At 43.8% G+C, this 27,824-nt stretch overlaps 2 protein-coding genes across 2 annotated transcripts; one reads left to right on the top strand and one right to left on the bottom strand.

The window, feature by feature from the left end:
* Window positions 1-44: 44 nt before the first annotated feature.
* On the bottom strand, window positions 45-23,205 carry LOC120063951 (ADP-ribosylation factor-like protein 13B; the record flags this gene model as incomplete). Its single annotated transcript, XM_039014262.1, is given in 4 exon segments — window positions 45-96; window positions 2,947-3,173; window positions 3,234-3,315; window positions 23,066-23,205. Coding segments are annotated over 4 exon segments (501 nt in total), but the record flags the coding sequence as incomplete, so codon positions are not given.
* Window positions 18,366-19,947, top strand: LOC120063768 (syntaxin-19-like). Its single transcript, XM_039014062.1, has 4 exons — window positions 18,366-18,624; window positions 18,812-19,048; window positions 19,259-19,471; window positions 19,706-19,947. Exons 1-4 carry the CDS (start codon window positions 18,394-18,396, stop codon window positions 19,928-19,930), a joined length of 906 nt encoding a protein of 301 aa, XP_038869990.1. The 5' UTR covers window positions 18,366-18,393; the 3' UTR covers window positions 19,931-19,947.
* Window positions 23,206-27,824: the final 4,619 nt, after the last annotated feature.

Here is a 27,824-nt window from a genome sequence, read left to right as displayed (position 1 = left end):
TCCTCTCCCAGCCTCTCCTTCCTCTGCTCCCTCAGTCTCTCCTCCTCTCCCAGCCTCTCCTTCCTCTCCTTCCTCTCCTTCCTCTGCTCCCTCAGTCTCTCCTCCTATGTACACACAGACATGCAAAAATATTGATTACAACAGACTGACAGGGAACACACCATAAGTCTGAGTTACAGTAAATACCAGATCAAGGGTCAAATCTCCCCAGACTGGTAGATAGACTCTAGAATGGATTGATGAGAGTATTCCCAGGGTTACAATGTTTGTTTGAATAAGAGTTTGGAGAGTTGGTAGAATCTTGGGGGAGGTGACGCGTCTTTGGCCTTTAGGCCTTTGGTCCTGGGTTCAGGAGAGGCAGTGAATTATATCCTGGCTGTTAGGCAGTGTGGGACCTTGTCCAAAAACAATTCCTATCCACAGGCCCTATGCACTTGTTGAGATCCATTTGATAGGGGTATTCAAAACCCTATCAAAGGGCGAAAGGGACCAAGTAACTACCATGCTGTTTTTCAGAACAGGGCCAGAGAGTGATTCTGTTTTCTACAGCGCCCACATGAAAAAAACACTATAGTATACAATGGTATAAATACTACTAGTAGTATTCACTGTAGTGTTTTTGCTGACTTTACTGTAGTATTCACTAAAGTCTGCAAAAAACACTACAGTGGACACTGTAGTATTTACTGTATTGTTTACTGCAGTATACTGTAGTATTTACAGTTAACTGCAGTATAAATAAGTTAGTAAAAGAAAACAACAGTAATATACTATTGTAATTAATTTAGTGTTTTTGCGAACTGTACTACACTGTAGTATTTACTGTATTGTTTACTGCAGTATACTGTAGTATTTACAGTTAACTGCAGTATAAATAAGTTAGTAAAAGAAAACAACAGTAATATACTATTGTAATTAATGTAGTGTTTTTGCGAACTGTACTACACTGTAGTATTTACTGTAGTGTTTTTGTAGACATTACTGTAGTATTTGCTATAGTATTTTTGTTTTATTATCTTTGACATAGAAGTGGAGGCTTTCTCCTTCAGGAAACCTACTGGAGAAGTGCTAAAAGAACATATTTTCCAAAACCTGTAGGTAGGTAGGTAGGTAGGTAGGTAGGTAGGTAGGTAGGTAGGTAGGTAGGTAGGTAGGTAGGTAGGTAGGTAGGTAGGTAGGTAGGTAGGTAGGTAGGTAGGTAGGTAGGTAGGTAGGTAGGTAGGTAGGTAGGTAGGTAGGTAGGTAGGTAGGTAGGTAGGTAGGTAGGTAGGTAGGTAGGTAGGTAGGTAGGTAGGTAGGTAGGTAGGTAGGTAGGTAGGTAGGTAGGTAGGTAGGTAGGTAGGTAGGTAGGTAGGTAGGTAGGTAGGTAGGTAGGTAGGTAGGTAGGTAGGTAGGTAGGTAGGTAGGTAGGTAGGTAGGTAGGTAGGTAGGTAGGTAGGTAGGTAGGTAGGTAGGTAGGTAGGTAGGTAGGTAGGTAGGTAGGTAGGTAGGTAGGTAGGTAGGTAGGTAGGTAGGTAGGTAGGTAGTCAGGTAGGTAGGTAGGTAGGTAGGTAGGTAGGTAGGTAGGTAGGTAGGTAGGTAGGTAGGTAGGTAGGTAGGTAGGTAGGTAGGTAGGTAGGTAGGTAGGTAGGTAGGTAGGTAGGTAGGTAGGTAGGTAGGTAGGTAGGTAGGTAGGTAGGTAGGTAGGTAGGTAGGTAGGTAGGTAGGTAGGTAGGTAGGTAGGTAGGTAGGTAGGTAGGTAGGTAGGTAGGTAGGTAGGTAGGTAGGTAGGTAGGTAGGTAGGTAGGTAGGTAGGTAGGTAGGTAGGTAGGTAGGTAGGTAGGTAGGTAGGTAGGTAGGTAGGTAGGTAGGTAGGTAGGTAGGTAGGTAGGTAGGTAGGTAGGTAGGTAGGTAGGTAGGTAGGTAGGTAGGTAGGTAGGTAGGTAGGTAGGTAGGTAGGTAGGTAGGTAGGTAGGTAGGTAGGTAGGTAGGTAGGTAGGTAGGTAGGTAGGTAGGTAGGTAGGTAGGTAGGTAGGTAGGTAGGTAGGTAGGTAGGTAGGTAGGTAGGTAGGTAGGTAGGTAGGTAGGTAGGTAGGTAGGTAGGTAGGTAGGTAGGTAGGTAGGTAGGTAGTATTTATTTACTATAGTGAAAAAGTGTATTTGCGGACAGTGCTTTTTTTTGCAGGTAATAGTATGGTATTTACTATAGTATATTACAGTATACTACAACATTCTATAGTAAGTACTACACATGATCGAGTGGTACTACAGTGTGTGGTATAGTATTCTACAGTATACTACAGTTTACTATTGAATTCTATAGTAAGTATAGTAGTATTCTATAGTAAACTGTACTATGTTTTTTATGTGGTTGGCTACAGTAGTACATACCCTCTTTCATTGGCTCATTTCACTGGGCCAGCTCTCTGTCCTCAGTATCAACCTCTCTGATTGTTTGTAAGTTCATCATCTTTGCCCTGCCCCTGGCCTCTCTTCTCTCCCTCCCATCTCTCCTCCTCCCCTCCACGCTGTATCTCCTCAGAAGTAAACACAACATATTTTTTTCTGGATACATTCGACTCCCACACATGGCTAAAGAGACCACATTCTCTACAAGACAACAATCTTAAAGAGACAACATTTCCAAGGCCCTAAAAACAGATACTATTGATGTGACCCATGACTCAGTCTGTTCTTTGTTTATGACGTTCTCCACAGTAAGTAGTATCAAATCAGACATTCTGAGGGCCATTTAATTATAACAGGCATACTGAGAGCACTACTCACGCAGCAGCTTATCTCACTGGGAGGCAGTAATCACCATGGTGCATAGAGAAATGCACATACATTTCATTTGAAAGCATTATACAGTCAAGCTTTTTTTCTCGTCAACTCATCCTCTCATCTTATCCACCTCACCTTTCCCGTTCTAGTATGTCCCCTTCACCTCTCTTCGTCTTTTCTCACCTGTCCTCTTTCTCCAAGCGTGCTATCTCTTCTCTTTTTCTCTTGTCCTCCTCTCTGGCCCTCTTATGTGCTGTATCCATCTGCACATGCTCATTAATAGCCTTATAATCATGGGAGATGTAGTCCAGTAGCCATTCTACTCCCTCGCTGATGGACTTATCCAGGGTCTTCCCTGAGCCAAGCACAGCTAAGCACAACTTCTACAAGAACAACATAAGGGCATGTTTCTGTTACAGAAATTCTGAGCTGGCCTTTAGCCTTCAACAATATATGCTATGGCATGAGACACTTACAAGTTTCTCCAGAGAGAGACGGTGTATCAGCTCCAGCTCCCGCAGAGCCCCAGACAGGTCCTGCTTATTGGCAAGCCTATGAGTGAGAGTGTGAGAAAGAGTGTGAGAAAGAGAGTGAGAGAGAGCGTGAGAGAGAGCGAGAGAGTGAGAGAGAGAGAGAGAAAGAGAGAGAGAGAGAGAGATGGTATCCTTAATGAAATGATCAAATATACAGACAACAAATTCCAATTGGCTATACTAAAACTCTTTAACATCGTCCTTAGCTCTGGCATCTTCCCCAATATTTGGAACCAAGGACTGATCACCCCAATCCACAAAAGTGGAGACAAATTTGACCCCAATAACTACCGTGGAATATGCGTCAACAGTAACCTTGGGGAAATCCTCTGCATTATCATTAACAGCAGACTCGTACATTTCCTCAATGAAAACAATGTACTGAGCAAATGTCAAATTGGCTTTTTACCAAATTACCGTACAACAGACCATGTATTCACCCTACACACCCTAATTGACAACCAAACAAACCAAAACAAAGGCAAAGTCTTCTCATGCTTTGTTGATTTCAAAAAAGCCTTCGACTCAATTTGGCATGAGGGTCTGCTATACAAATTGATGGAAAGTGGTGTTGGGGGTAAAACATACGACATTATAAAATCCATGTACACAAACAACAAGTGTGCGGTTAAAATTGGCAAAAAACACACACATTTCTTCACACAGGGTCGTGGGGTGAGACAGGGATGCAGCTTAAGCCCCACCCTCTTCAACATATATATCAACGAATTGGCGCGGGCACTAGAACAGTCTGCAGCACCCGGTCTCACCCTACTAGAATCCGAAGTCAAATGTCTACTGTTTGCTGATGATCTGGTGCTTCTGTCACCAACCAAGGAGGGCCTACAGCAGCACCTAGATCTTCTGCACAGATTCTGTCAGACCTGGGCCCTGACAGTAAATCTCAGTAAGACCAAAATAATGGTGTTCCAAAAAAGGTCCAGTCACCAGGACCACAAATTCCATCTAGACACCGTTGCCCTAGAGCACACAAAAAACTATACATACCTCGGCCTAAACATCAGCACCACAGGTAACTTCCACAAAGCTGTGAACGATCTGAGAGACAAGGCAAGAAGGGCCTTCTATGCCATCAAAAGGAACATAAATTTCAACATACCAATTAGGATCTGGCTAAAAATACTTGAATCAGTCATAGAGCCCATTGCCCTTTATGGTTGTGAGGTCTGGGGTCCGCTCACCAACCAAGATTTCACAAAATGGGACAAACACCAAATTGAGACTCTGCATGCAGAATTCTGCAAAAATATCCTCCGTGTACAACGTAGAACACCAAATAATGCATGCAGAGCAGAATTAGGCCGATACCCACTAATTATCAAAATCCAGAAAAGAGCCGTTAAATTCTACAACCACCTAAAAGGAAGCGATTCCCAAACCTTCCATAACAAAGCCATCACCTACAGAGAGATGAACCTGGAGAAGAGTCCCCTAAGCAAGCTGGTCCTAGGGCTCTGTTCACAAACACAAACACACCCCACAGAGCCCCAGGACAACAGCACAATTAGACCCAACCAAATCATGAGAAAACAAAAAGATAATTACTTGACACATTGGAAAGAATTAACAAAAAAACAGAGCAAACTAGAATGCTATTTGGCCCTAAACAGAGAGTACACAGTGGCAGAATACCTGACCACTGTGACTGACCCAAACTTAAGGAAAGCTTTGACTATGTACAGACTCAGTGAGCATAGCCTTGCTATTGAGAAAGGCCGCCGTAGGCAGACATGGCTCTCAAGAGAAGACAGGCTATGTGCACACTGCCCACAAAATGAGGTGGAAACTGAGCTGCACTTCCTAACCTCCTGCCCAATGTATGACCATATTAGAGAGACATATTTCCCTCAGATTACACAGATCCACAAAGAATTTGAAAACAAATCCAATTTTGATAAACTCCCATATCTACTGGGAGAAATTCCACAGTGTGCCATCACAGCAGCAAGATTTGTGACCTGTTGCCACAAGAAAAGGGCAACCAGTGAAGAACAAACACCATTGTAAATACAACCCATATTTATGCTTATTTATTTTAACTTGTGTGCTTTAACCATTTGTACATTGTTACAACACTGTATATATATAATATAACATTTGTAATGTCTTTATTGTTTTGAAACTTCTGTATGTGTAATGTTTACTGTTAATTTGTATTGTTTATTTCACTTTTGTATAATATCTACCTCACTTGCTTTGGCAATGTTAACACATGTTTCCCATGCCAATAAAGCCCCTTGAATTGAATTGAATTGAGAGAGAGAGAGAGAGAGAGAGAGAGAGAGAGAGAGAGAGAGAGAGAGAGAGAGAGAGAGAGAGAGAGAGAGAGAGAGAGAGAGAGAGAGAGAGAGAGAGAGAGAGAGAGAGAGAGAGAGAGAGAGAGAGAGAGAGAGAGAGAGAGAGAGAGAGAGAGAGAGAGAGAGATGGGTCAGGTAACGCAAATCAGGTCTCGGTTGTGGGCCGTTATCCACTCTCTCTCTTAGTGCTGACACAGATGAAAATGGCACACCTGACAACACCGATGTCACAATATTATTTTGTTGTCATAACATCTACACATTAGGGAATGAGTCATTCAGCCAGTTAAAGCAGATGAATACCCTTGTTTAGTATTAGCTGGTAATTATAATTCTGCTTTATTTTGTCTTACTGTTGGTTGACATTCCATCCTCCAGCCTGTGCTGGTTATGAATCACATACACATATGGCTTTCATCCAACAAAAACATTCAGTGTTGGTCAGTGTTTTATTTTTGGTAACCATCTTTTTGATGACAACTGTTCAACACTCTAGAAACAGCCATTCTGAGGGTGTAGAGTAGGACCATGCCCATTCCCTCCTAAAACGTTCCTGGATTTTCGGGACTTGTCAAAAACTATTTGCCAGCTATGCTCAGTAAAGCCGCTGGAGTCTGAGAAACACAATAGGGCCAGACCAGGGGCTTAGCTGGCAGGCTGCACCATTACACATAGAAATGTAATGTATAGAGCTAAAACAACTTATTCTATACCTCTCAGAGTCATTGCTGTTCTACACATTACAGCTCTATTTGTTCTGTGATGAGGCTCCCTGTTGTTTGAGCAGCTCCTGGGGTAGAGTAGGAGTTGTCCCTATGTGTTCTCCCTTCTCCCACTGACTTAATAGCCTTCCCTTTCTTCAGATAGGCTAATCAGTTTCTCTCCCATTGGCCACAGAGAGTTCTACTTGAGAGAAAGGGTGTGGCCAGACTGGCTGAACCAGATTTTCTGGGAAGTGAAGTTATTCCTCTGTTATAGCAGTTTTCTGGCTAACTGTTAACATAGAGGAAAACTAACAGAACAGGCACACCTGTGTCCTACAGCTAACAGGTCTTTGAAGTGGAGGGCTAAGAAGATGCCATGAGGATTATGTTCAGGAGGATGGGATATACATGTTGTTAACGTTATGGATACTTTATGGAGAAATCCACTCTCCATGGCTTGGGTCAAGAGGCAGTTACATTCCTGGTCAAGTATAAAGGGTAGTTTCTAAGCCTCAAGGACTACTAACTACAACAAGGTAAATAGAACAACTCACGCCTTCCTGCTTCTAGGAAGGCTTTCCACTAGATGTCAGAGCATTGCTGCAGGGACTTGCTTCCATTCAGCCACAAGAGCATTATTGAGGTTGGGCACTGATGTTAGGTGATTAGGCCTGGTTCGCAGTCGGCATTTCAATTCATCCCAAAGGTGTTCGATGGGGTTGAGGTCAGGCTCTTTGCAGGTCAGTCAAGTTCTTCCACAACGACCTCGCTTTGTGCATGGGGGCCTTGTCATGCTGAAACAGGAAAGGGTCTTCCCCAAACTGTTGCCACAAAGTTGGAAGCATAGGATCATCTACAATGGAATTGTATGCTGTAGCGTTAAGATTTCCCTTCACTTAAACTAAGGGGCCTAGCCCAAACCAGGAAAAAAAACTCCAGACCCTTATTCCTCCTCCACCAAACTTTACAGCCGGCACTATGCATTGGGGTAGGTAGCGTTCTCCTGGCGTTCTCCAAACCCAGATTTGTCCAATGGTGAAGCGTGATTCATCACTTCAGAGTCCAATGGCGGCGAGGTTACAGCAATCCAGCCGACGCTTGGCATTACACATTGTGATCTTAGGCTTGTGTGTGGCTGCTCAGCCATGGAAACCCATTTCATGAAGCTCTCAATGAACAGTTATTGTGCTGAAGTTGCTCCCATAACTCGGTAGTGAGTGTTGCAACCGAGGAGAGATGATTTTTACACGCTGTGCGCTTCAGCTCTCTGCGGCCCCGTTCCATGAACTTGTGTGGCCTACCACTTTGCGGCTGAGCCGTTGTTGATCCTAGATGTTTCCACTTCACAATAACAGCACTTACAGTTGACCGGGGCAGCTCTAGCACGGGAGAAATTTTATGAACTGACTTTGTTGGAAATGTGGCATCCTATGACGGTGCCAAGTTGAAAGTCACTGAGCTCTTCAGTATGGGCCATTCTACTGCCAATGTTTGTCTATGGAGATTGCATGGCTGTGTGCTAGATTTTATACACCTTGTCAGCAACGCTGTGTCTGAAATAGCTGAATTCAAATTTGAAGGGGTGTCCACACTGTATTTTCTTAAGTGTACCGTGGGTATCACCTCCCTTGGATTTTTTCACATTTTGTTGCATTACAAAGTGGGATTGAAATGAATTTAACTGTGTGTAAAAAAAAAAGTATTAATAAAAAATAAAACACTAATATACCTTGATTAAATAAGTTTTGACTCCACTGAGTCGAAATAAACGCTTTTGGCAGCAATTACAGCTTGTGTTGGATGAGCCCAAAACATAAGGCTTTGCGTTTAGGCCAAATAGTTTATTCCTTTGCCATGTTTTTTTTACAGTATTACTTTAGTGCCTTGTTGCATTCAGGATGCATGTTTTAGAATATTTTGATTCTGTATATATGAAATCTTCTTTCACTCTGTCATTTAGGTCGTTATTTTGGAGTTACGACAATGTTGTTGATCCATCCCGTTTTCTCCCTTCACAGCCATTGAACTCTGTAGCTGTTTTAAAATTACCAATGGCCTCATGGTGACATCCCTGAACAGTTTCCTTCCTGTCCTGCAGTGACTGTATCTTTGTTTTGTCTAGTCAGTTGAATATATCATCCACAGCATAATAATTAATTTGACCATGCTTAAAAATAGATATTCAATGTCTGATTTGTTATTGTTACCCATCTACCAATCACTGCCTTTCTTTATGAGACTTTTGAAAAGCTTCCTGGTCTTTGTAGTTGAATCTGTGCTTGAAATTCAATACTTGACTGAGGGACCTTACAGATGTTGTAACGTCAGATTTCCTCCTCTTCGTCTGAAGAGGAGGTGTAGCAGGGATCGGACCAAAGCGCAGCGTCGTTAGTGTTCATCATGACTTTAATTAAGAAAATAAACGTGAACACTACAAAATACGAAAACAACAAATGTGAAAAACCGAAACAGTCCTATCTGGTGCATAGACACAGAGACAGAAGACAACCACCCACAAACCCCAACACAAAACAGGCTACCTAAATATGGTTCCCAATCAGAGACAACGCAAAACACCTGTCTCTGATTGAGAACCATATCAGGCCAAACAAGAAACCCACATAGAAACAGACAACATAAAATGCCTACTCAGCTCACGTCCTGACCAACACTAAAACAACAAAAACACAAAAGAACAATGGTCAGAACGTGACAGTACCCCCCCCCCCCCATCCCCCCCAAGGTGCGGACTCCGGCCGCAAAACCTAAACCTATAGGGGAGGGTCTGGGTGGGCATCTGTCCGCGGTGGCGGCTCTGGCGCAGGACGTGGACCCCACTCCACCATAGTCTTTGTCCGCTTTAGTGTCCTCCTTTGAGCAGCGACCCTCGTCGCCGACCCTGGCCTGGGAACCCTACTAAATGGGCCCACAGGACTGAGGGACACTTCTGGACTGAAAAACGCCTCTGGACTGAAGAAGCAGCTCCGGACTGAGGGGCAGCTCATGACTGAGGGGTAGCTCATGACTGAGGGGTAGCTCATGGCTGAGGGGTAGCTCATGGCTGAGGGGTAGCTCATGACTGAGGGGTAGCTCATGACTGAGGGTTAGCTCATGACTGAGGGGTAGCTCATGACTGAGGGGTAGCTCATGGCTGAGGGGTAGCTCATGACTGAGGGGTAGCTCATGACTGAGGGGTAGCTCATGACTGAGGGGTAGCTCATGACTGAGGGGTAGCTCATGACTGAGGGGTAGCTCATGGCTGAGGGCAGCTCCGGACTGAAGGGCAGCTCCAGACTGAAGGGCAGCTCCAGACTGAAGGGCAGCTCCAGACTGAAGGGCAGCTCATGACTGAAGGGCAGCTCATGACTGAGGGGTAGCTCATGACTGAGGGGTAGCTCATGACTGAGGGGTAGCTCATGGCTGAGGGGTAGCTCATAACTGAGGGGTAGCTCATGACTGAGGGGTAGCTCATGACTGAGGGTAGCTCATGACTGAGGGGTAGCTCATGGCTGAGGGGTAGCTCATGGCTGAGGGGTAGCTCATGGCTGAGGGGTAGCTCATGACTGAGGGGTAGCTCATGACTGAGGGGTAGCTCATGACTGAGGGGTAGCTCATGGCTGAGGGCAGCTCCGGACTGAAGGGCAGCTCATGACTGAAGGGCAGCTCATGACTGAGGGGTAGCTCATGACTGAGGGGTAGCTCATGACTGAGGGGTAGCTCATGACTGAGGGGTAGCTCATGGCTGAGGGGTAGCTCATAACTGAGGGGTAGCTCATGACTGAGGGGTAGCTCATGACTGAGGGGTAGCTCATAACTGAGGGGTAGCTCATGACTGAGGGGTAGCTCATGACTGAGGGGTAGCTCATGACTGAGGGGTAGCTCATGGCTGAGGGCAGCTCCAGACTGAAGGGCAGCTCCAGACTGAAGGGCAGCTCCAGACTGAAGGGCAGCTCATGACTGAAGGGCAGCTCATGACTGAAGGGCAGCTCCGGACTGAATGGCAGCTCCGGACTGAAGGGCAGCTCATGACTGAAGGGCAGCTCCGGACTGAAGGGCAGCTCCGGACTGAAGGGCAGCTCCGGACTGGCGGGCGGCTCTGGCGGCTCCTGATTGGCGGGCGGCTCTGGCGGCTCCTGACTGGCGGGCGGCTCTGGCGGCTCCTGACTGGCGGGCGGCTCTGGCGGCTCCTGACTGGCGGGCGGCTCTGGCGGCTCCTGACTGGCGGGCGGCTCTGGCGGCTCCTGACTGGCGGACGGCTCTGGCGGCTCCTGACTGGCGGACGGCTCTGGCGGCTCCTGACTGACGGACGGCTCTAGCGGCTCAGGACAGACGGGCGGCTCAGATGGCGCTGGACAGACGGGCGGCTCAGATGGCGCTGGACAGACGGGCGGCTCAGATGGCGCTGGACAGACGGGCGGCTCAGATGGCGCTGGGCAGACGGGCGGCTCAGACGGCACTGGGCAGACGGGCAGCTCAGACGGCGCTGGGCAGACGGGCAGCTCAGACGGCGCTGGGCAGACGGGCAGCTCAAACGGCGCTGGGCAGACGGGCAGCGCAGGCGGCGCTGGGCAGACGGCAGACTCTGACCTGCTGAGGCGCACAGTAGGCCTGGTGCGTGGTGCCGGAACTGGTGGTACCGGGCTAAGGACACGCACCTCAAGGCTAGTGCGGGGAGCAGCAACAGGGCGTACAGGGCTCTGGAGATGCACAGGAGGCTAGTTGCGTGGTGCCGGAACTGGTGGTACCGGGCTGGAGACACGCACCACAGGGCGAGTGCGTGGAGGAGGAACAGGGCTCTGGAGACGCACAGGAAGCCTGGTGCGTGGTGTTGGCACTGGTGATACTGGACTGGTGCGAGGAGGTGGCACCGGATATACCGGACCGTGAAGGTGTACTGGAGCTCTTGAGCACTGAGCCTGCCCAACCTTACCTGGCTGAATACTCCCCTTAGCCCGGCCAGTGCGGCGAGGGCTGTGGGCTGTGCTGGCGAACGGGGGACACCATGCGTAAGGCTGGTGCCATATACACCGGCCCAAGGAGACGCACTGGAGACCAGATGCGTTGAGCCGGCTTCATGGCACCTGGCTCGATGCCCACTCTAGCCCGGCCGATACGAGGAGCTGGGATGTACCGCACCGGGCTATGCACACGTACAGGAGACACCGTGTGCTCTTCCGCATAACACGGTGTCTGCCCATACTCTCGCTCTCTGATTGAGAACCATATCAGGCCAAACAAGAAACCCACATAGAAACAGACAACATAGAATGCCCACTCAGCTCACGTCCTGACCAACACTAAAACAACGAAAACACAAAAGAACAATGGTCAGAACGTGACAGATGTTGTATGTATGGGAGACAGAAGAAGGGCTAGTCATTCAAAAATCATGTCAACCCTTATTATTTCACACAGAGTGAATACATGTAATTTATTATATGATTTGTAAGACAATAAACACTCGTGAACTAATTTAGGCTTGCCTAAACAAATGGGGTGAATCATTTTGCAACAACAATATTTGAGTTATTAATTTTTATTAATTTGCTAACATTTGTAGAATTTTCTTTTCACTTTGACATTATGCAGTATTTTGTGTAGATCAATGACAAAAACTCACAACTAAATCCATTTCAATCCCACTTTGTCACGCAACAAAATCCAAATGGGGTGAATACTTATGATACCCACTACATACTAAATTCAAGATTCTCAAGAACACAAAACGATGGGATTCAATGTTAATTAATTTGCAATGAGCTCAGTTGTTTTGACAAAAGAGGACATTTCTTCTTCCAATTCACCTCAACAGAGCAGCTGCATTATGCTGACAAATGAATGTCAACAGTTAGTTCCCTCATAAACTCTGTGACAGTTGAACAGATGGAAATTTGGAAAGCAGTCAGAGAACTTATCAAACCATAACAACATTCAGACAGAGTTTATGCAGGCCCTGGTTTTCAGGCTAAATCTCACATTGCTCTAGAATCGGTTGAGTAATGTCTGAATCATAGAGTTACAATGACCAGAACGGACAAGGCCTTTGCTTGGGCTATGGGAGGTAAAGTCAATGACCGACCATTAAAAGTTGACTTGAATGGAAATGTATGATCTAGTAGTTGTAATTCTACAGTTTTAATTAGTGTGACATCCTGCCTAGAGAAGGTCCGAGGAGGTCTGTTGTGTTAGAATATGCTTTAGCACTGCTGCACTCTAAGCACAGAGAACAATGACCACTCTTACATTCATAAGCCCTGTCTATGAGGAGATTGTAATGGCTACACCACACAAACACATACACACAGCTTTATTTTTCACACACACACACACACAAGCAAAATGTTTTTTCATGGGCTTTCCTTTTTGTAATCCATCCAGTAATTGGATAGTCTGTGATTCCAATACTACATTTCATTCAAAACACACATTCTGTTCACTCCACCCTTCCTAACGGTTCTGGCCCAGCTAGCACCTTTGGTTCCTTCAAAGTTGTGGGAATGTACGTTTTTGGTTTCCCATTGGTTGGGAATGAAGCCATACGTTTCCTGACCGGTAAAACAGATTATTTTTTTTACATTCTGAGAACGGAAGTGAAAATGTCGCCTGTTCAGTGAATGATCATTTTTAGAATGTTTTACTACGGTTCTTTGAAAGTTTTCCTGGTAGGTTTTAATAACATAAAATCTATGTTGTTTGGGGATTTTTGAATAACTTTCTTAAAAACTTTCACTGAATGCTTCAATAAGACTTTTAATAACATTACCAGCTTAGTTTAACTGTTTTGAACTCAAAACACAGATAGGACACATGCAAATGCATGTTCTTAAGCATTATTAATCAAGCGAAGACATGTCTTTTGTATTGTAACCCAGAGTCGGTGAAATTTGAACATATAATCTTCTGGTCTCCATGGAATTAGTCCACCGTGCCACCAGGCTGGAGCAAGCACGCCATGTTATTTATGCATACAAAACTGTTCATTTTTGTCTTTTCAAACAGACCCCATTTCAAAGGAAACAAGCCCTCATTAAGATCAACACACTTAACAAGATGGGGGATAGAGAGAGTTTTGTTGATGCTGAGAACGGAATGTATACTGAACAAAAATATAACCGCAACACGCAACATTTTCATTGATTTTACTGAGACACAGTTCATATGAGGAAATCAGTCGATTGAAATAAATTCATTAGGCCCAAATCTATGTATTTCACATGACTGGGAATACAGATATGCATATGTTGGTCACAGATAACTTAAAAAAGAATAGGCCTCACAATGGGCCTTAGGATCTCGTCACAGTGTTTTTGTGCATTCCAATTGCCATCAATAAAATGCTATTGTGTTCGTTGTCCGTAGCTTATGCCTAGCCATACCATAACCCCACCACCATTATGGAGCACTCTGTTCACAGTGTTGACATCAGCAAACCGCTCGCCCACACAATGCTATATACGTGGTCTGCGGTTGTGAGGCCGGTTGGACGTACTGCCAAATTCTCTAAAACGACCTTGGAGGCAGCTCTGGTGGACATTTCTGCAGTCAGCATTCTAATTGCACGCTCCCTCAAAACTTGAGACATCTGTGGCATTGTGTTGTGTGACAAAACTGCACATTTTAGAGTGGCCTTTTATTGTCTCCAGCACAAGGTGCACCTGTGTAATGATCATGCTGTTTAATAAGATTATTGATATGCCACACCTGTCAGGTGGATGGATTATTAAATCAAACCATGTTTTAACTGTTAAGAAATGTTCCGTTATTCCTTGTGTAGTCTTAACATTCTGTATACTCCCCTTGTCCTGAGGGTCAATGACCCGCCTTCATTAAACCCCAAAAATAAAGCAGCTTAATTAAATTTCTCCCGGGTGGCGCAGTGGTCTAGGGCACTGCATCGCAGTGCTAGCTGCGCCACCAGGGTCTCTGGGTTCGTGCCCAGGCTCTGTCGCAGCCGGCCGCAACCGGGAGGTCCGTGGGGCGACGCACAATTGGCATAGCGTCGTCCGGGTTAGGGAGGGTTTGGCCGGTAGGGATATCCTTGTCTCAGTATGTAAAATGTAATAAAAATGTATGCACTCTACTGTAAGTCGCTCTGGATAAGAGCGTCTACTAAATGACTAAAATGTAATGTAAATGTAATTTTAAACCCCAAATCTATTTTGCACGAAGAAACAACCTGTCATTCATCACAAACTTTGTGAATATCTGGGTTTTCCCTCTTCACAATGCAAAAAGACTGCATTTAATCAGTGGACACCAATCGTTTTTATTACAACACACCTGTCATAATTGTTTTCTTTACTAAAGTAGAGGTTTATTATTATTATTATTATTGCTAAAGGTACTACATAGATGTAAACATACATTTTTTAGAAAGAGATAGCGCTTGTATAGCTTAAGAAAGTAGCAGAAATGTGCTGAATTTAGTTTTGAATGCATTTCTTTGAATGGAAACAATAACAGTCAAAGAATTTTGGCAACATAGTGATATATTCTTATATACTGTACAATGAGGAATTCAACTACAAAATACTAGTCTTCTCCCATTTTTTTTAACCATTGACCCCACCCACAAGGTGTATAAACAACAACAATAATTAAGAATAAAATAAGATAATAGATACAAAACAAAAATGTGAGGAACATAAATCAATCAACTCTAATTAGCACATGTAGGACAGTATGCAAGTGTGTGTGCATGGATTTTGCAGATGTATTTCTCACATGTGCAGCACATAGTATTTGTTTTCCAGTCCTTCTTTGGGGGGAAGAATTGGCATCTCCTCCTCTTGCCTGCCCCAGCTGCAGCCTCAGGTTGATCAGGACAAGATTCAACTCCCTGAACAGCTTTCACAAGCGCTGCAGAGGCTGCTGTGCGGGGGAGGCACTCCCTTTTTGAATGTGTGGGGTTGCAAGTGTCTTTCCCAGCTGCTCCAGGAACACCCTCCTCTTTTTCCGCTGATCAGGTATCCAGGTAGGGTTGATCTTGTTCGATATCACGAAGGCATTGTATGAGGACACTTCAATGATGTTATGGAAGATGACCAGGGCCAGCGGGCAGTCATCCTCCTGCAGCTGTAAGGTCCAATCACCTTGTCCAGGTTGTCCATGCCTTGTTTGTTGTGGTTGTAGTCCAGGATGATGGCTGGCTTCCTGTTCTCATGATCACTGATCTCAGACGTTTTGTGCAGTGTGCTCAGGAGGACCACATTCTTGTTCCTCTTTGGGAGGTAAGAAACTAGAGTGGTGGTGGTGGTGGTGAAGGCAAACTTTGATGCAAAGGCCTCTCTCCCCCTTATTGCGAGGAGTGCAGGGGGGAGCTCAGACTTGTTCTTTCTAACTGTGCCAACCATGGTGATCCTCCTCTTCAGGAGCTGCTGGCTGAGTTCAATCAGTAGCACACATATTCTCAATTTCTTTTTGTGTGTGTGTGTGTCTTTGTGGTTTTTGTGGTGTGTAAATTATTTTATAACTGTCGGGTCAAAGACCCTAAGACAATCTTTGTACCCTGGTGGTGTACAGCTTTCAAGGAAATATGAACAAAGGCGATGTTTCACTTTTTCTAATGTTGGGGTCACTCTAGGAAAAGTAATCAAATTTCAAGTAGAAAAATATAATTTAGGGGGTTTTCTCTGCTGTTAAACATAGTGGCGGGTCAATTTTGACCCTAAAGACAACACAAAGGTTAAAATAACAAAGAAAATAAAAAAATTGTCAAGTTTCTTAAATGTGCTGTGAATGTTCCTAAGTCAAGCAACTATCCTGCACCAATGCCAGAAAGTTGTGTGAAGGCTGTATACTAAATAACATAGGACAACCACGCTCTCACCATGCTCTATGAAACGTAGTTCCCAGAACCTTATGTGCTAGCTGGGGGTCCTCCAAACTATCCAGAACCTTATGTGCTAGCTGGGGGTCCTCCAAACTATCCAGAACCTTATGTGCTAGCTGGGGGTCCTCCAAACTATCCAGAACCTTATGTGCTAGCTGGGGGTCCTCCAAACTATCCAGAACCTTATGTGCTAGCTGGGGGTCCTCCAAACTATCCAGAACCTTATGTGCTAGCTGGGGGTCCTCCAAACTATCCAGAACCTTATGTGCTAGCTGGGGGTCCTCCAAACTATCCAGAACCTTATGTGCTAGCTGGGGGTCCTCCAAACTATCCAGAACCTGCATTAGAAAATAGGAAATGCGGTATATATACGCTTCAGAATAAAGTTATGAAACCTACAAACTGTTATAATAATCATCATTTTCTGCTGTCTACCTGTGTGTGTGTGCGTGTTAATAGGTCACTTCTCTGAGTGCTCTCATTATATCGTTATGTCAGGGAGATGTACTAGTGAAGGGAAATGGCTTGAGGCAAAAACATAAACAAGAGAACTTCTCATGGGAAGCAAAGCTGAAGTAGATTCAGATAAACGTTGTGCCCATCCATCTCTCCCTGCCATCCTAAGCCACAAACACTACTTGTAGCTTAGTGGACCAAAGGGCTTAAGGAATTTCTCAGGTATGTTAATTTTGTCTATGCATTAACTATAGAAGAGCTTCTCAGCTAGTACATAACATTCTGAGAACCATATGTTTCTTAGAGCTTGGTGCGAGTGTGGTTATCCTATGTTATTTTGATTACAACCTTCACACAACTTTCTGGGAAGGGTGCAGGATAGTTGGCTTGGGAACATTCTCAGCACTCTTAAGGAATTATGACAAAATACTTTATTTATTGGTATTTCATTACATTAACAGAAAGTTAAATAAAAATTCAAACATGGTTACATTTAATTTCAATGTTGGTAATATTTTAGGAATGCTCTCAAACTGGTTTGACATTGGGAATGTTCTCAAATAGTTCAGAGAACATTAAGAAACAATGTTCTTCTATGGGATTTTCAGTACTTCAGCATAACCTTTCCTACAGATTTCCTCTTGGTTCTATCAACTTGTTCCAAGAACATTTAAGAAACATTCCATCAAAACCACAATAAAACTTTAGTAACTTTCAGATGACATTCTAAGAATGTTATTTAAAAACATATAGGCCAATTTTCCATTCTCAGCATCAACAAAACTCTCTCTATCCTAGATCTTGTTAAGTACGTTCAGGGGAGTTGGGCGCGCCCACTAGTTGGCCACACCTGATCTTAATGAGTGTTTGTTTCCTTTGAAATGGGGTCTGTTTGAATAGACTAAAATGAACAGCTTTGTATGCTTAAAAAAACATGGTATGCTAGCTCCATCTTGGTGGCATAGTAGACTTATTCCATGGATAAAAACAGAAGGTTAAAGGTTTGAATCTCACTGATGCTGTGTCTTGTCACAAAAAAAAAAAATTTGCGTGATAAATGGCTAAGGAAATACATTTCCACGTGTCCTATCTGTGCTTCAAAAAAGTTAACCCCAAATAAGCTAACAGTGTTTTTGAAAGTTTCAAGGAAGTTATTAAAACATGTCTAAATAACCTCAGGGCATTAATAAAACCTGAGACGTTCTCAGAACCTCCCTGCAACCTACAAATAAGCATTCCCAGTGGATGCAACATTTTCACTTCTTTTCTCATAATGTTTAAAAAACGTTCAATTTTACTGTTCAGGAAACTTATGGATTTGTTCCCACAACCAATGTGAAACCAAAAACATACGTTCCCACTTCCAAGAAACCAAATGTGCTAGCAGGGTTGTGATGCTAAAAACAAACAAAGTGAAGATAGACGCGATTCCAGTTCAAAGTGGATACACCAATGTACATATTTACATCATACGAGCTTGAGTTCCTCATTGTAATGATGATTCATTGGGATGAACAAGAAAGGAAAGGTCACCTGGTAAAAAGTGTTGACTGAAACGGCTTTGTTCAAAACAGTGTTTTGGTCTTCTCTTTAGGCATACCAACAATATTTGGAAAAACTATAAACAGTGCATTCGGAAAGTATTCAGACCCCTTGACTTTTTCCACATTTTGCTACGTTATAGCCTTATTCTAAAATTGAGAAGGCTCTGTTCTGTGGTGATAACTTTACCAAAAGGCCTCAACTGACAGGTTCTGCTGTCCTCCTGAGGGAACTCCACTCTGACCATGAGGGACCGTCTGGAGGAGCTGCGTCAGAGGGCCCAGGAGTTCCGGGAGGCAAGAAACAAGGCAGATGAGACCCCATTCCCTGAGGAAGACGCTGACCCAGATGACCCAGCATGGGTTAGTGTCGCCACTCCACAGCAGGCTGTGGTGTTTGAGGAGGAACCAGTCCTGGACAACTTCCTGTCCGAGGCTCAGCATATCCGCGGTGACATCACTGAGCTCGAAACCGAGGTGAGTGATCTTACATATTCCTCCTAAGAGTGGTATACACCATTCGATCCTCAAAGCCTGCACCTTAGTTGGACTGCAACTTAATGTCCATGATAATACTGTGGTGAATTCCGGAGGTGGAAGGATGCTCTATAAATCCCTGTTGTTCATTTATATTTTGACTGAATCCTCTTCTCCTTCTCCCCAGGTGAAGAAGTTTAGCCAGCATCAAAGGAGCCTGGTGGCAACCATGCGTCGTTTCAGTGTGATGAAAAAGGAGAGCAGTGTGACGAGGGACATCAAGCTGCAGGCAGAGCGCATCCACAGACGGCTGGACGCCCTCTCCAAGAAGGCACAGAGTTTAGAAGACATGCAGGGACTGGCTACAGCCACTACACGCATCCAACGCTCCCAACACGCAGCGCTACACAGACAATTCCAGCAGGTCACTCTCCAAAAGTTATTATAACCTTTTATTTCAATGGTGTTTTTCTGATGTGTACAATGACACATACACGTTAGCGTAAAAATATTGGTTAGCTTTAGTTTACACATGGTAGCCTTCTTGAATATCCACTAGCACTAGCTAAGCTAACAGTGAACAGAAATGTCTGCTTCTAGTCTAAAGTATTTTTTCCTCTTTTATCACTCCTAGGTGATGCGTTTGTACAACGACTCCATTCTCAGTAAACAGGAGCGGTGTAAACACTTCATCATCCGTCAGCTGGAGGTGTCTGGTCGCGACGTCACCGAGGAGGAAGTGGACGAAATGGTTGCTGCGGGGAAGTGGGAGGTGTTTAACCAGAACCTCCTCAACAATGAACGCATCACACGCTCTAAGCTGTCTGAGATCGAGCAGAGACACAAGGTAAGCGTGATGACATTAACATAGAAAAGTTTTGATGTGTACGAGAATGCGAGACTATGTTATCTAAGCAAAGAGAAGACTTTGAAATCCCTCAGTAAGGGAGATCTAAAGTGGGCCTCGTATGTCTGTGACAGACAAACACTAATATTGGCTCTAATTTAGACCAATTTCACTGTCCATTCAGACAACTCCTTGACTAACGTTCAGTCCTAATCTTTTCTGTAACTACTATAGGAGCTGGTGAATCTGGAGAGCAACATGAAAGAGCTGAGAGATCTGTTCATGGATGTCTTTATGTTGGTGGAGGAGCAGGGAGACTACATAGACCACATCCAGACCAGCGTAGAGAAGACACAGGACTATGTCACTGTCAGTAACGAGAAGTTTAAAATGGCTGCCAGATACAGGAAAAAGAACCCTTTGAGGAGGCTGTGCTGCTGTTGCTGCCCCTGGTGGTGATGCACATAGAGGAGAGACTGGAGACTGGAGATGCCCCTGGAGGTTTTTCAGATGGGGAGAGGAAGAATTCTGGAGAGTCTACAGGTGGCATTTCACTTATAAGAATCTTCAGAGGAGACCGCGTGAATCAGGCCTTCGTGGTCGAATTGCTGCAAAGAAACCACTACTAAAGGAAATCAATAAGAATAAGAGAATTGCTTGGGCAAAGAAACACGAGCAATGGACATTAGACCAGTGGAAATCTGTCCATTGGTCTGATGAGTCCAAATTTGAGATTTTTGTTTCCAACCGCCATGTCTTTGTGAGACTCAGAGTAAGTGAACAGATGATCTCCGCATGTGTGGTTTGTGGTTCCCACCATGAAGCTTGGAGGGGGAGGTGTGATGGTGTGTGGGTGTTTTGCTGGTGACACTGTCAGTGATTTATGTAGAATTCAAGGCACACTTAACCAGCATGACTACCATAGCATTCTGCAGCGATACGCCATCCCATCTGGTGTGCGCTTAGTGGGACTATCATTTGTTTTTCAGGTGACCTGGCCTCCACAATCACCTGACCTCCACCCAATTGAGATGGTTTGGGATGAGTTGGAAAAAGCAGCAAACAAGTGCTCAGCATATGTGGAAACTCCTTCAAAACGGTTGGAAAAGCATTCCAGGTGAAGCTGGTTGAGAGAATGCCAAGAGTGTACAAAGCTGTCATCAAGGCAAAGGGTGGCTACTTTGAAGAATCTAAAATATAAATATTTGTCTAACACCTTTTTGGTTACTACATGACTCCATATGTCATATTTCATGGTTTTGATGTCTTCACTATTATTCTACAATTTAAAAAAATAGTCAAAATAAAGAAAAACCCTTGAATGAATGGGTGTGTTCAAACGTTTGACTGGTACTGTACATATGAATGCATTTACCTGTGAGTTTCACTTCAAATCAGGCAGGCTCAATGGACAATCTGTTATATTTCAAAATCTCATTGTGGATTACGTTATTTCACTGTGGTTATATGTTTGCTAACTTTTTATTTTGTTAAGGCCATTTAACATTTCAGAAGATGGCTTTCAGACAAAGACATCAAGATTAAAACTCTCTGACTGTGAACAAACATCCTGTATTAGGTGAAACTATGACACATTTCAATGTGTCACTGTGCTTTGTCATAGCAGCAGCAGTGTGGGAGTGTTCTTCATTAAATACCAATATGTCTCACAGTGAACACAGGGGAAATTCCCGGTCACAAGTATATGGCCAAGTATGGGGGACACGTTTGTGTGTGTATGTTTGTCAAGTCCTCAAGAATAGTAAAACAACTCAAATTCAGAGAGGTGGAGATATTTTGACAGTCCTCACTTGTAAAAAAGCTATTTTAGGCTTAGGGGTTAGGGTTAGAATTAGGGTTTGGGATAAAATTAGGGTTAGAGGTTAGGTTTAAGTTTAGGGTTAAGCGTTAGGTTTAGGGTTAGGGATTAAGGTTAGGGTTAAGGTTAAGGTTAGGTTGAGGGTTAGGGTTAGGGTAAATGGGATTTTGAATGGGAATCAATTGTTGATCCCCAAAATTCCTCACAAGTATAGTGTGTGTGTGTGTGTGTGTGTGTGTGTGTGTGTGTGTGTGTGTGTGTGTGTGTGTGTGTGTGTGTGTGTGTGTGTGTGTGTGTGTGTGTGTGTGTGTGTGTGTGTGTGTGTGTGTGTTCGTGCGCACGCACGCGTCAACAGTGGACCCAGGTGTCTGATGTCAGAGTCTACACAGAGTCCAGGGTGTTCATGGACCTGACTGGTAACACAGGTTTAAGTGATATCATAGAACAGGATGTGTCTAGATACACACTGCAGGGCACAGGGAGGATATCAACACACACTGCAGGGCACAGGGAGGATATCAACACATGTAGAAAGCTAGGTCAGCTCTAACACAGCTGAACAGGACACACAGTGGAAGGTATTCCAACCCCTTGACTTTTTCCACATTTTATTACGTTACAGCCTTATTCTAAAATTAATTATATTGTTTTTCTTCCTCATCAGTCTACACACAATACACCATAATGACAAAGTGAAAACAGGTTTTTAGATTTTTTTGCAAATGTATTAGAAATAAAAAAAACTTTACAAAAAATCTGACCATTTTACTCAGTACTTTGTTGAAGCTCCTTTGGCAGCGATTACAGCCTCGAGTCTTCTTGGGTATGACGGTATAAGTTTGGCACACTTGTATTTGGGGAGTTTCTCCCATTCTTCCCTGCCGATTTTCTCAAGCTCTGTCAGGTTGGATTGGGAGCGTCGCTGCACAGCTATTTGCAGGTCATCAAACCATATAATCTTGTTTCTCAATCTTGTTTCTCTCTTTTCTGGTCTGAGAGTCCTTTAGGTGCCTTTTGGCAAACTCCAAGCTGGCTGTCGTGTGCTTTTTACTGAGGAATAGCTTCCGTCTGGCCACTCTACCAAATAGGCCTGATTGGTGGAGTGCTGCAGAGATGGTTGTACTTCTAGAAGGTTCTCCCATCTCAACAGAGGAACTCTTGAGCTCTGTCAGAGTGACCATCGGGTTCTTGGTCACTTCCGTGACCAAGGCCCTTCTCTCCCGATTGCTCAGTTTGGTCAGGCGGCCAGCTCTAGGAAGAATCTTGATGGTTCCAAACTTCTTCCATTTAAGAATGATGGAGGCCACTGTGTTCTTGGGAACCTTCAATGCTGCAAAACATTTTTGGTACCCTTCCCCAGATCTGTGCCTCGGCACAATCCTGTCTCGGAGTCCTAAGGACAATTCCTTCGACCTTATGGCTTGGTTTTTTCTCTGGCATGCACTGTCAACTGTAGGATCTTATATAGACAGGTATGTGCCTTTCCAAATCATGTCCAATCAATTGAATTTACCACAGGTGGACTCCAATCAAGTTGTAGAAACATCTCAAGGACATCTCACCCTTCTCTGGTCTACGTATGCTTACTTAGCCACTTTCCACCACCATCCCCTATTCACCATTAGGAGTACATTAAACTGTTTCGGAGTAACAACCCTGCCACCAAGTGGTTACAGGGAGAAGTACAACAGGAAGCACAACATTTTGTTCACATCTGAAAGTTCTGTATCAAATAGTACAGCAAAATCTTGTTTATCCCTGGTTGAGTTACTCACAGTAGGACAGGCTTGCCAGCGATGTGGGGGTGCTGTAGGACGTCAGTGATGGCGACCCTGGTGTCTTGGAGGCGTTTGACGTCGCTGGAATCGACCACGAACACCAGACCATGGGACTGGGTGTAGTAGCTCCCCAACATAGCCTTGCCCAGCCACCCTGTCCCCCCAACCAAGTCATGAAAGGTCACCTTACACCCCCCCCCCCCCCCCCCCCCCCCCAAACACAGCTCAGCCACAGACACTCCATCCACAAGGGTCTGGTCACACAGGTTCTCTGTGTGAAAGAGCAGAAATTACACTCACTAATACTCTTCAAGATCATAAGTTAAATAACTGTTACATGTCAAACTTATTTTGAAGTTACTGTCTGTCTTTGTGTATCAGGGATCAGTCAGTCTGTGAAGTTGTAAGAGGTTCCTCCGTAACGTCTGAGGAAAATCAAAGTGTGTCTGAGAGAACAACCAGCTGTGGTCAGTCCAGTTATCTGTCATTGTTGTGTGTTATAGCCTGTGCTAAATCAGACTGGATGAAGCCCAGATCTCAGGAGCTGTGGTAGACTGAAGCAGACGACACAACAGTCTTTAGTCTCTTGTCACAGCTGTTAAAGGGATAGATCACCCAAATACCAAAGACTGAAGTTTTCATACCCGTCAGACTGTTATTATTGGCTGAAAAATCTCAACTGTAAGCCTATGCGAGAATAAAGTTGATGTTACTGTATGAGAGAGAGGCTCACCTCCCTGTAGATATGTGATTATAGTGGTCTTCCCTGTGTCGTCCAGACCCACCACCACCAGTCACTTTCCTGCTGGAAAAAAAATAACAACACAATGAAAGTTAGGTTTATAGTACACAGGTAGACAGCACGGTTGTGACTAAAGGCAGTACAGATTCAAGCAAAAGTGACTTTTTGTGACAGGTTAGTAGAGCATTTTGGCTAACCCTAATCCTTTTCTTAACCTTAGTCTTAGTATCCTAAATTCTGCTAACCTGCTACGAATATGTCACTTCCGGTCATAGCTGTACTCCCTCTACTCAGAACCAGACAGCACAGGAAGACTAATGTGTCACCTCTACTCACCTAACAGGTTCTCTGCACCAGTCACAACAGAGCATCCTGACCAAATATCTCCTGACTAGCTATTATAGTCAAACTGGGGAAAGATGCTCATTTAATGAGACAGATAGACTGTAATGGTGGTCATTGTCTCTATGCCATTCTACAGGGCGTGTTGTGTGATTGCACTTTCAACACATAGAAATCCAAATATTCATAGAACTGAGGAGTCCATTGTTGTGGTGTTTTAGAATGTGAAGTGTCACTCACAAAGTTCCAAAATGTGTTAGAGAGAGACTTTTTCTCCCCCACATGTTTTATTACCTTCTCTAATCACTGTCCTCTTCTCTGGTTCAGCTGTGGTAGAGTACAGAGAGAGAATATAACAGCAGGTGGCACTGCTGTCAAATAATTGTGTAAAGTGGAGAGACGAGCAAGAATGGACAACTAACTACCAGGGTCAAAGATGCATTACTCTATTGTTTGTATTTTGTATTTGAATTATGACCTACCTACTGAAACCACATTAGATTCATATATTTTAGTCAGCACAAATGACATACCGGTTCGATGTTGCTGCTTCATTACAACTCAATGATTATTTTGTGACTTGAGTTGCATGTTGATCATGTTGATTAATTTACAACATGATAATAAACCCAGCCTGCTGAGCTGTCATGGCTCGGTTGAAAATCACATCACCATGAACACTAGATATATTAACACTGACGTCTGTTAATAAAACATGTCTCTGTGGAGGCCTTCCTCAGTGACCTAGTCGCGGTTTGGGGCGGTTGGAGGGGTACAGTGAGACCCCCTACAGGTTAATCCTGTCTTTAATGAGACAGAAAGGCACACACACACACACTTACCACTGGGCCTCTGCATTCATCAGCTCTGATAGACAACACTGACAGCAGCAGAACATCAGATTCATCCAGCCATCCCACTGTGAAGGTAGCATATATTTACTGTCCTGTAGGGGAGAGTGGGGTAAGTTGAGCCATTTCTTACATTCAGCATCACTCTTTCAAGTTAAATATATAGTTTTCTTTCTAACAAAGATATCTACATATATTCCAGGATGTTGTGTATCCCTGGAAATAATCAGAATTCATGTAAACATCACAGTTTTGAAAACATACCTTGTCCAAAAAAAGGGGTTTCTTGGCACACCTTACCCTGGGTATGGGGTAAGTTGAGCCGCGGGGCAGGGTAAGTTAAGCCACCTACACATTTCTGTACTGAACAAAATATTGCCACTCCCTTTTAAAAACATGTTCATCTTTATTTTCCAAACACAATTCAACACAATCACATTTGCTCTTTTAACACCTCACAAACACTTTTAACATAGGCCAGGCCCTTCTGTCACCTCATATCCCAGTGATAATGCCTTGCATTACACCTGGGAGAAAACATTTCAATTTGCTAAACTTGCCATTGCCTCAACCATTAGCTTAACTTACCCCAACGCAAACACTTTGACTATATATACTTTGCCCACACAGCTACAAGGATGCACTTTCATACTAGGTTTAGGACCTCATATTGAAGCTCATAGACCCCAACTGATATATAGAACTATTATCTACTTTGATTAATATACAAGCATTATGAAACTTCGAACACAATAAATTCATTTGACTTGGTGAAAAAATATTTTTGGGGGGCCTAACTTGCTTACCACTTTTTCCATGTAAAACATTTATTCAAAAGCCCGGTCATCCCACTGATCCTTAAATTATTGACGGTATTATTTAGCATAATGACATCAATACCAGATACATATGTTTCCATCAGCTGTACCTCGAGTCAGCAATATAGCATTTTGTCATAAGTGAAATTCACTTTTCATCTTTATGACATTTTTGTCCTTTGGAAAATAGTTTACAAGCTATTGGAAGTCATTAAAATGATTGCATTGCCCTTGTTATGCAAGGACAATACAGGTAACAGGTAATCTGATCGAGTCTCCCTGATATACTATACTCTACACTATCATCTAGTTCAACACAAAGTGATTACTGGGCACTCCGGCTGTATAATTCTATTTCTTCTGATTACTCTACAGGGCCAAGCTGCAGTCATACTGATGGGGGAATGCTTTCAGCACACATTCGGCTTCTACCACAATCATAATGGAAACGTTGCACAATGTGTTTACTATGTAGGTAGATCAAAACGCTCTCGTGAAAGGTCATCCTCTTTCATATCTCTCTGTGTGTGTTATGTGTGTTGCGTGTGTGTGTCCTTTCATTCATCCTTTTATCTGTCCATCCACCCGTCCTTCTGCCTGTTGGCCCGTCCACCTGTGCTTTCTGTAACATGATATCTAATCAATTGTTCTATAATATCAGGCCGGTCTGCTTTGTACCAGAGGGAATGCTGAGAAATGTTATTTTGCAGACTCATTTTAGATTAAAGAGATTTTGAAAAGAATGGAGAGTCGAATTAAAAGACAGAAATTGGCCGCTTTTAGGGACATATTATAGCTCACATTATCGCAGTAAAATGTATTCATATTATTACATTACATTATTACATTATTACAATGCTTTGACATCACTGTAGAATATTCTCAGTAGTTGAAATGGCCAGCGATCAAAGCTGTCATGTGATAACGGAGTGGAGTACCTCTTCCTAAAGTCACCTCTGATCCAAGAAACCTCCTGAAACTCTGCCATTCTCTCATTAGACCGAAAACGCACTCTGAGAGCTTGGACACTTGGCCAGTGTCTGTCTGTGCGTGTGTGGATCATCAATGAGGTATGCTGCACCTGGAACAAAACAAACGTTTTCCCAGCCACAGGAAACACACACACACCCCGTGATGTGACTGTCCCAGTGTGACTTTGCGATTCACAGATTTACATATGACAGCCTCTCTTTGAACTGAGGCAGGTCGGAAGACTTCTACATCTGAATCTATCCAATATTTATTTACTATCGCTGCTCATTAGGGGAACAAGGGGAGGACAAAAGGAGAGACTACACTGTGTGACTACAGGATGTCTGTCTGAAAGAGAGAGATGTGACTCACTAGTTGTCATATGTGTGATTATTCCTCCAGTCTCAGAATGAAGTGAAGGAAGAAGGTTTTCTCAGTGCAAATAGAGGGCAAATAGGTTAAATGTGTGATGTATAAGCAGGGAGTTAGGAAACAGGTGCAGAAGGTGAGTTTAATAATCATCATCCTTACAAGCAAAAAGAAGAGACGAAAAGAAAAGCGTACTGAACGTAACCAAAACCTATACTGCCTAATGACTGAGACTTACTGAGGGCCATGTGAAGGGAGAGTAATCAGGGTGGAGATGAAGTCCAGGTGTGTTTAACGATGGGTAGCAGGTGTGCACAATGATGGTTGCCAGGTGTGCACAATGTGGGTTGCCAGGACCGGTGGTTAGTGGACCGTTGGTTAGTAAACCGTTGACGTCGAGTGCCGGAACGGGGACGGGGGTGTAGATGTGACAAAATGTCAAGTTTGAAAGTTTATTCGCCATGTGCACAGGATACAACAGGTGTAAAACAGTACAGTGAAATTCTTACATTGAGTCCTCTTTCCCAACAACGCAGTGGTAATAATAATATAGATAGATAATAATAGAAAATATAGTAATAAAATTGAATTAAAATGAAAACACCACAAGAACTACGATGTGAGTTAGAAACACAAGAATGCAAGTATATACAGGTCAGTGC

This window comes from Salvelinus namaycush, chromosome 19, assembly GCF_016432855.1.
Source record: "Salvelinus namaycush isolate Seneca chromosome 19, SaNama_1.0, whole genome shotgun sequence".
In the NCBI taxonomy this organism is placed as follows: Eukaryota; Metazoa; Chordata; class Actinopteri; order Salmoniformes; family Salmonidae; genus Salvelinus; species Salvelinus namaycush.
Note: the sequence above shows the minus strand (reverse complement) of the source record. Positions and strands in the feature narration are given on the sequence as shown.